Source organism: Pecten maximus, chromosome 9 (genome assembly GCF_902652985.1).
Source record: "Pecten maximus chromosome 9, xPecMax1.1, whole genome shotgun sequence".
In the NCBI taxonomy this organism is placed as follows: Eukaryota; Metazoa; Mollusca; class Bivalvia; order Pectinida; family Pectinidae; genus Pecten; species Pecten maximus.
The window spans coordinates 44,452,928-44,463,424 of NC_047023.1; the positions used below are offsets into that span (position 1 = coordinate 44,452,928).

The 10,497-nt window shown below is 41.8% G+C and overlaps 1 protein-coding gene across 1 annotated transcript in view; it reads left to right on the plus strand.

The window, feature by feature from the left end:
- The window catches only part of LOC117335085 (focadhesin-like), a 393,213-nt gene extending 389,588 nt beyond the window's left edge, over window positions 1-3,625 (plus strand). The window contains 2 exon segments of the mRNA XM_033895005.1: window positions 1,540-1,615; window positions 3,411-3,625. Coding sequence (XP_033750896.1) covers window positions 1,540-1,615; window positions 3,411-3,496 — 162 coding nt within the window. The 3' untranslated portion in view covers window positions 3,497-3,625.
- Window positions 3,626-10,497: the final 6,872 nt, after the last annotated feature.

Genomic DNA, 10,497 nt, shown 5'->3' on the forward strand with positions numbered 1-10,497 from the left:
TCAGATTTGTGTGTTAGAAAAGTATTTTCAATAAAATTTTAAAATGTTTGTATGACAAAGGAACAGAAATATTTAGGTACATGTATACACTGTACTCCACTATTGAAACTTTAAATGAGGTCAAATATGTTTCATGTACAGGTAAGGTAGAAAAAGATAACATCACATATGTTGCATTGCAGTCGTAGAGTGTCCCAACGTTGACACTGTAATCTGATGACAGGGTCAGTGTTAGGGTGTCTTTAAATTCGACCTTGAGTACACAGGTGTATTATGCAAAATATCATACAATTTTAAAAACAATTGATTTAGCCCTATATATAGCCCTATACTGTGATATGTATTAACTGAGTAGATGGAGGGCCCGTTCTGATGTGTTGTACTGTGATATGTATTAACTGTGGGGACGGAGGGCCCGTTCTGATGTGTTGTACTGTGATATGTATTAACTGAGTAGATGGAGGGCCCGTTCTGATGTGTTGTACTGTGATATGTATTAACTGAGTAGATAGAGGGCCCGTTCTGATGTGTTGTACTGTGATATGTATTAACTGAGTAGATGGAGGGCCCGTTCTGATGTGTTGTACTGTGTTATGTATTATCTGAGGGGATGGAGGGCCCGTTCTGATGTGTTGTACTGTGATATGTATTATCTGAGGACATGGAGGGCCCGTTCTGATGTGTTGTACTGTGATATGTATTATCTGAGGGGATGGAGGGCCCGTTCTGATGTGTTGTACTGTGATATGTATTATCTGAGGACATGGAGGGCCCGTTCTGATGTGTTGTACTGTGATATGTATTAACTGAGTAGATGGAGGGCCCGTTCTGATGTGTTGTACTGTGATATGTATTATCTGAGGACATGGAGGGCCCGTTCTGATGTGTTGTACTGTGATATGTATTAACTGAGTAGATGGAGGGCCCGTTCTGATGTGTTGTACTGTGTTATGTATTAACTGAGTAGATGGAGGGCCCGTTCTGATGTGTTGTACTGTGATATGTATTAACTGTGTAGATGGAGGGCCCGTTCTGATGTGTTGTACTGTGATATGTATTAACTGAGGGGATGGAGGGCCCGTTCTGATGTGTTGTACTGTGATATGTATTAACTGAGTAGATGGAGGGCCCGTTCTGATGTGTTGTACTGTGATATGTATTAACTGAGGGGATGGAGGGCCCGTTCTGATGTGTTGTACTGTGATATGTATTAACTGAGGGGATGAAGGGCCCGTTCTGATGTGTTGTACTGTGATATGTATTAACTGAGTAGATGGAGGGCCCGTTATGATGTGTTGTACTGTGATATGTATTAACTGAGTAGATGGAGGGCCCGTTCTGATGTGTTGTACTGTGATATGTATTAACTGAGTAGATGGAGGGCCCGTTCTGATGTGTTGTACTGTGATAATTAACTGAGGGGATGGAGGGCCCATTCTGAGAGGATTTGTTTTTCAGGATTAAAATTTTCTCACCCTAACTGTATCAATAATAATAATTCTGATCGCCATTAAAGTATAATCTATTATTCTTCTCCAGGTTGTGGATTGTATGACAACACTCCTGTCTCAGCCTGATGACGTCATCAGCAGCAGGACCAGGAGGTCACTACAAGGTACAGACCAATTTATTAAAGCTCTCACATAATGTCTCGGCTAGCTTTTCTTCCTATATTGTGATCATTATCGGGGAGTGATTGACTGACGAGACAGGTAGCACTAGTTAATACGCTCCACCTACCAAGACAGGTAACACTAGTTAATAAGCTCCACCCACCAAGACAGGTAACACTAGTTAATAAGCTCCACCCTCCAAGACAGTTAACACTAGTTAATAAGCTCCACCCACCAACACAGGTAACACTAGTTAATAAGCTCCATCCACCAAGACAGGTAACACTAGTTAATACGCTCCACCTACCAAGACAGGTAACACTAGTTAATAAGCTCCATCCACCAAGACAGGTAACACTAGTTAATAAGCTCCACCCACCAAGACATATAACACTAGTTAATAAACTCCACCCACCAAGACAGGTAACACTAGTTAATAAGCTCCACCCACCAAGACAGGTAACACTAGTTAATAAGCTCCACCCACCAACACAGGTAACACTAATTAATAAGCTCCACCCACCAACACAGGTAACACTAGTTAATAAGCTCCACCCACCAAGACAGGTAACACTAGTTAATAAGCTCCACCCACCAAGACAGGTAACACTAGTTAATAAGCTCCACCCACCAAGACATATAACACTAGTTAATAAGCTCCACCCACCAAGACAGGTAACACTAGTTAATAAGCTCCACCCACCAAGACAGGTAACACTAGTTAATAAGCTCCACCCACCAACACAGGTAACACTAATTAATAAGCTCCACCCACCAACACAGGTAACACTAGTTAATAAGCTCCACCCACCAAGACAGGTAACACTAGTTAATAAGCTCCACCCACCAATACATATAACACTAGTTAATAAGCTCCACCCACCAACAGGTAACACTAGTTAATAAGCTCAACTCACCAACACAGGTAACACTAATTAATAAGCTCCACCCACCAAGACAGGTAACACTAGTTAATAAGCTCCACCCACCAAGACAGGTAACACTAGTTAATAAGCTCCACCCACCAACACAGGTAACACTAGTTAATAAGCTCCACCCACCAACACAGGTAACACTAGTTAAGATTAGATGTTATATAAAGTGAGATGTGATTTAAAATAAAATGTGATATCAAATGAGATGTCATGCAAAGTGAGATGTGATATAAAGTGAGATGTGATATAAAGGGAAATGTGATATAAAGGGAGATGTGATATAAAGGGAGATGTGATATAAAGTGAGATGTGATATTAAGTGAGATGTGATATAAAGTGAGATGTGATATAAAGTGAGATGTGATATAAAGGGAGATTTGATATAAAGGGAGATGTGATAATGAAGTTTACATAAAACTGTCAAATAGGAAGGATAGAGCATGATAAAATATTAAAACTGTTACCGTGATACATGTATCAACAGCTAGGTAATACAATGTATAACATATTAAAACTGTTACCGTGATACATGTATTAACAGCTAGGTAATACAATGTATAACATATTATCCTCATTGGAGTATATAAATGGGGTCTGTCGATTTGTCAGGTTAAGAATTGTCCAGGTAAACTGGAAATGTTACAAAGATCTTACTTCTGACACAGAATAGACTTACATTCTGTTGTTTACCTCGACCTACATTTTATGCTTCAGTGATTTGTAAAGAGAAATGGTCCATCAGGGTTAGAAATACTTTTTTATCTGTCTGCGATTCTATAAGAGTTTTATTAAGGATTACACTACTAAACAGATGTTTATGAATTATGATATGAAATCCGATATATTATCTATTCTTTTGCAGGTTCTCTGCAGATTTTGAGACATTCCACAGCCTTCAGGAAACCCATGGTCTGGACCGAGATATACGATGCTGTGTTAGTGAAATGATCCAGTTCTTTTGTACTGACAAACTCTGTGCGGAATACTTGTGTAGCCAAGTGATTTATTCTGTATCATTTATGAAATCTTTTTATCTTAAACTCCAAATGGGATAAATAAAGATAGACAAATATTTTGGATTTGTTTTCACACTCTTCAATTCAATGGTTAAATAATTATAAGTTGACTACCCATGACCGATTTTCTGACTAAATTGTAAAATTAATAGGGTTCAGATGACAGAATTTGTCGCATTTGTAGACACCTTACTTAAAAACTCAAATATGTGTCATCTATTAAATTATTTATCATTGTGATGCTGCATTGTTTGTTGACAATGTTTGTAAGGCATAGATTCGACTCGTCAAATAATATCTGTAGTTAGAAACGCGTTTAATGATCTTATTACAACACATGGTATCACAATATATATATATGATTGTTGACACAAAAATCCTATCAACACTAGCCACATTCAGTGTACACACTCGACCTATCGCTACCAGAATCTACCACCACCTAAACCTCGGTAACGGATTCCCCTCCTATATAATTTCCTTGTTCAGTTTGCCAACCTCGCATGATATATTTACCTCAACAATATCACCATTTTGTTCTGTTTTCGGTGATCAAGGAACTCTTTAGTGTTCTATTTATAGACATAGGACATTTCCTGTTTTCACTTGTAAACTGTACAGGCTTTATGCTTGGATGATTTTTTATCACTGAGGGAAATCGATATTCAGATGTTTTTATTATGTCACATCCACCGACACTTACGGTTTTTAGCTCACCTGGACCAAAGGTCCGGTGAGCTTATGTCATGGCGCAGCGTCCTTCGTCCGTCCGTCAACATCTGCTTCAAATCGCTACTAGTTAAAAAGCTCTTATTGGATTTTTACCAAATGTGGTCAGAAACATCCTTGGCGGAAGGGAAACAGATTTTGCATAAATGGTGACTCTGACCCCCAAGGGGCCAAAGGGGCGGGGCCCAATAAGGGAAATAGAGGTAATTCCTTTAAATCGCTACTAGGCATCAAGTTAAGAATGGATTTGAACCCAATTTGGTCACAAACATCCTTGGGGGAAAGGGAACAGATTTTGCATAAATAGTTACTCTGACCCCCGAGGGGCCAAATGGGCGGGGCCCAATAGGGGAAATAGAGGTAATTCCTTAAAATCGCTACTAGTCATAAAGTAATGAATGCATGGATTTGAACCCAATTTGGTCAGAAGCATCCTTGGGGAAGGGAAAACGAATTGAACATGAACATTATTTTGACATTTGGTCTAATCCAACCAGGTGAGCGATACAGGCCCCATGGTCCTCTTGTTTGCTTTTTGTGTTCTTACTGTGTATTATCCATGTATAATCCTGGGAGGATTGAAATCCATGTACAATCCTGGGAGGATTGAGATCCATGTATATTTCTGGGAGGATTGAGATCCATGTATAATCCTGGGAGGAGATTGAGATCCTTGTATATTTCTGGGAGGAGATCGAGATCCATGTATAATCCTGGGAGGATTGAGATCCATGTATAATCCTGGGAGGAGATTGAGATCCTTGTATATTTCTGGGAGGAGATCGAGATCCATGTATAATCCTGGGAGGAGATCGAGATCCATGTATAATCCTGGAGGATTGAGATCCATGTATAATCCTGGGAGGATTGAGATCCATGTATAATCCTGGGAGGATCGAGATCCATGTATAATCCTGGAAGGATCGAGATCCATGTATAATCCTGGGAGGAGATCGAGATCCATGTATAATCCTGGGAGGAGATTGAGATCCATGTATAATCCTGGGAGGATTGAGATCCATGTATAATCCTGGGAGGATTGAGATCCATGTATAATCCTGGGAGGAGATTGAGATCCATGTATAATCCTGGGAGGAGATCGAGATCCATGTATAATCCTGGAGGATCGAGATCCATGTATAATCCTGGGAGATCGAGATCCATGTATAATCCTGGAGGAGATCGAGATCCATGTATAATCCTGGGAGGATCGAGATCCATGTATATTCCTGGGAGGAGATTGAGATCAATGTATAATCCTGGGAGGATCGAGATCCATGTATAATCTTGGTAGGATCGAGATCCATGTATAATCCTGGGAGGATCGAGATCCATGTATAATCCTGGGAGGAGATCGAGATCCATGTATAATCCTGGGAGGAGATCGAGATCCATGTATAATCCTGGGAGGAGATCGAGATCCATGTATAATCCTGGGAGGAGATCGAGATCCATGTATAATCCTGGGAGGATCGAGATCCATGTATAATCCTGGGAGGATCGAGATCCATGTATAATCCTGGGAGATCGAGATCCATGTATAATCCTGGGAGGAGATCGAGATCCATGTATAATCCTGGGAGGAGATCGAGATCCATGTATAATCCTGGGAGGATCGAGATCCATGTATAATCCTGGGAGGAGATCGAGATCCATGTATAATCCTGGGAGGAGATCGAGATCCATGTATAATCCTGGGAGGAGATTGAGATCCATGTATAATCCTGGGAGGAGATTGAGATCCATGTATAATCCTGGGAGGAGATCGAGATCCATGTATAATCCTGGGAGGATCGAGATCCATGTATAATCCTGGGAGAGATCGAGATCCATGTATAATCCTGGGAGGAGATCGAGATCCATGTATAATCCTGGGAGGAGATTGAGATCCATGTATAATTCTGGGAGGATTGAGATCAATGTATAATCCTGGGAGGATCGAGATCCATGTATAATACTGGGAGGAGATCGAGATCCATGTATAATTCTGGTAGGATCGAGATCCATGTATAATCCTGGGAGGAGATCGAGATCCATGTATAATCCTGGGAGGATCGAGATCCATGTATAATCCTGGGAGGATTGAGATCCATGTATAATGCTGGGAGGAGATTGAGATCCATGTATAATCCTGGGAGGATCGAGATCCATGTATAATCCTGGGAGGAGATCGAGATCCATGTATAATCCTGGGAGGAGATCGAGATCCATGTATAATCCTGGGAGGAGATCGAGATCCATGTATAATCCTGGGAGGATCGAGATCCATGTATAATCCTGGGAGGATTGAGATCCATGTATAATCCTGGGAGAAGATCGAGATCCATGTATAATCCTGGGAGGATTGAGATCCATGTATAATCCTGGGAGGATTGAGATCCATGTATAATCCTGGGAGGATCGAGATCCATGTATAATCCTGGGAGGATCGAGATCCATGTATAATCCTGGGAGTCGAGATCCATGTATAATCCTGGGAGGATCGAGATCCATGTATAATCCTGGGAGGATCGAGATCCATGTATAATCCTGGGAGGAGATCGAGATCCATGTATAATCCTGGTAGGATTGAGATCCATGTATAATCCTGGGAGGATCGAGATCCATGTATAATCCTGGGAGGAGATCGAGATCCATGTATAATCCTGGGAGAGATCGAGATCCATGTATAATCCTGGGAGGATTGAGATCCATGTATAATCCTGGGAGGATTGAGATCCATGTATAATCCTGGGAGGATTGAGATCCATGTATAATCCTGGGAGGATCGAGATCCATGTATAATCCTGGGAGAGATCGAGATCCATGTATAATCCTGGGAGAGATCGAGATCCATGTATAATCCTGGGAGGATTGAGATCCATGTATAATCCTGGGAGGATTGAGATCCATGTATAATCCTGGGAGGATCGAGATCCATGTATAATCCTGGGAGATCGAGATCCATGTATAATCCTGGGAGGATTGAGATCCATGTATAATCCTGGGAGGAGATTGAGATCCATGTATAATCCTGGGAGGAGATCGAGATCCATGTATAATCCTGGGAGGATTGAGATCCATGTATAATCCTGGGAGAGATCGAGATCCATGTATAATCCTGGGAGGATCGAGATCCATGTATAATCCTGGGAGTCGAGATCCATGTATAATCCTGGGAGGAGATTGAGATCCATGTATAATCCTGGGAGGATTGAGATCCATGTATAATCCTGGGAGGAGATTGAGATCCATGTATAATCCTGGGAGATCGAGATCCATGTATAATCCTGGGAGGAGATTGAGATCCATGTATAATCCTGGGAGGAGATAGAGATCCATGTATAATCCTGGGAGAGATCGAGATCCATGTATAATCCTGGGAGAGATCGAGATCCATGTATAATCCTGGTAGGATTGAGATCCATGTATAATCCTGGGAGGATTGAGATCCATGTATAATCCTGGGAGTCGAGATCCATGTATAATCCTGGGAGTCGAGATCCATGTATAATCCTGGGAGGATTGAGATCCATGTATAATCCTGGGAGGAGATTGAGATCCATGTATAATCCTGGGAGCAGATTGAGATCCATGTATAATCCTGGGAGGATTGAGATCCATGTATAATCCTGGGAGCAGATTGAGATCCATGTATAATCCTGGGAGGAGATCGAGATCCATGTATAATCCTGGGAGAGATCGAGATCCATGTATAATTCTGGGAGGAGATCGAGATCCATGTATAATCCTGGGAGGAGATCGAGATCCATGTATAATTCTGGGAGGATTGAGATCCATGTATAATCCTGGGAGGATCGAGATCCATGTATAATCCTGGGAGGAGATCGAGATCCATGTATAATCCTGGGAGGATTGAGATCCATGTATAATCCTGGGAGGATTGAGATCCATGTATAATCCTGGGAGGATTGAGATCCATGTATAATCCTGGGAGGAGATCGAGATCCATGTATAATCCTGGGAGGATCGAGATGCATGTATAATCCTGGGAGGATTGAGATCCATGTATAATCCTGGGAGGATTGAGATCCATGTATAATCCTGGGAGGATTGAGATCCATGTATAATCCTGGGAGGATTGAGATCCATGTATAATCCTAGGAGGAGATCGAGATCCATGTATAATCCTGGGAGGATCGAGATCCATGTATAATCCTGGGAGGATTGAGATCCATGTATAATCCTGGGAGGATCGAGATCCATGTATAATCCTGGGAGGAGATCGAGATCCTTGTATAATCCTGGGAGGATCGAGATCCATGTATAATCCTGGGAGAGATCGAGATCCATGTATAATCCTGGGAGGATCGAGATCCATGTATAATCCTGGGAGGAGATCGAGATCCATGTATAATCCTGGGAGGAGATTGAGATCCATGTATAATCCTGGGAGGATTGAGATCCATGTATAATCCTGGGAGGATTGAGATCCATGTATAATCCTGGGAGGAGTTTGAGATCCATGTATAATACTGGGAGGATCGAGATCCATGTATAATCCTGGGAGGATTGAGATCCATGTATAATCATGGGAGGATCGAGATTCATGTATAATCCTGGGAGGATCGAGATCCATGTATAATCCTGGGAGTCGAGATCCTTGTATAATCCTGGGGAGGATCGAGATCCATGTATAATCCTGGGAGGATCGAGATCCATGTATAATCCTGGGAGGAGATCGAGATCCATGTATAATCCTGGGAGGATTGAGATCCATGTATAATCCTGGGAGGAGATCGAGATCCATGTATAATCCTGGGAGGAGATCGAGATCCATGTATAATCCTGGGAGGAGATTGAGATCCATGTATAATCCTGGGAGGATCGAGATCCATGTATAATCCTGGAGGATCGAGATCCATGTATAATCCTGGGAGGAGATCGAGATCCATGTATAATCCTGGGAGGATCGAGATCCATGTATAATCCTGGGAGGAGATTGAGATCCATGTATAATCCTGGGAGGATTGAGATCCATGTATAATCCTGGGAGGATCGAGATCCATGTATAATCCTGGGAGGAGATCGAGATCCATGTATAATCCTGGGAGGAGATTGAGATCCATGTATAATCCTGGAGAGATTCGAGATCCATGTATAATCCTGGGAGGAGATCGAGATCCATGTATAATCCTGGGAGAGATCGAGATCCATGTATAATCCTGGGAGGATCGAGATCCATGTATAATCCTGGGAGGAGATTGAGATCCATGTATAATCCTGGGAGGAGATCGAGATCCATGTATAATCCTGGGAGGATCGAGATCCATGTATAATCCTGGGAGGATTGAGATCCATGTATAATCCTGGGAGGAGATCGAGATCCATGTATAATCCTGGGAGAGATCGAGATCCATGTATAATCCTGGGAGGATCGAGATCCATGTATAATCCTGGGAGGAGATTGAGATCCATGTATAATCCTGGGAGGAGATTGAGATCCATGTATAATCCTGGGAGTCGAGATCCATGTATAATCCTGGGAGGATCGAGATCCATGTATAATCCTGGGAGGAGATTGAGATCCATGTATAATCCTGGGAGGAGATCGAGATCCATGTATAATCCTGGGAGGATTGAGATCCATGTATAATCCTGGGAGAGATCGAGATCCATGTATAATCTTCGTCGGAGATCGAGATCCATGTATAATCCTGGGAGGAGATTGAGATCCATGTATAATCCTGGGAGGAGATCGAGATCCATTTATAATCCTGGGAGATCGAGATCCATGTATAATCCTGGGAGGATTGAGATCCATGTATAATCCTGGGAGGAGATCGAGATTCATGTATAATCCTCGTCGGAGATCGAGATCCATGTATAATCCTGGGAGGATTGAGATCCATGTATAATCCTGGGAGAAGATTGAGATCCATGTATAATCTTCGTCGGAGATCGAGATCCATGTATAATTCTGGGAGAAGTAGGTGGTACAAACTTGTATCTACAGACAGGCAAACTGACTACTGATTCAAGTAAACCCCACCAACTTTGTTGCAGGGGAAAATATACAAGTTTGAAGTTTCCAGTTTGGCTTCTCATCGAAACATTGTATCCATATTCAAATAATGATGTGATAATTTCATTTTTTTGACGTTTTAAAGTTCAGATTTTGTTTGTGTAATATGTGCTGCAGTTCTGTATGTCAGCTGGGATGCGTTGGTGCAGGGAGAATTTGTAATGATCCTCTTCTCTGGT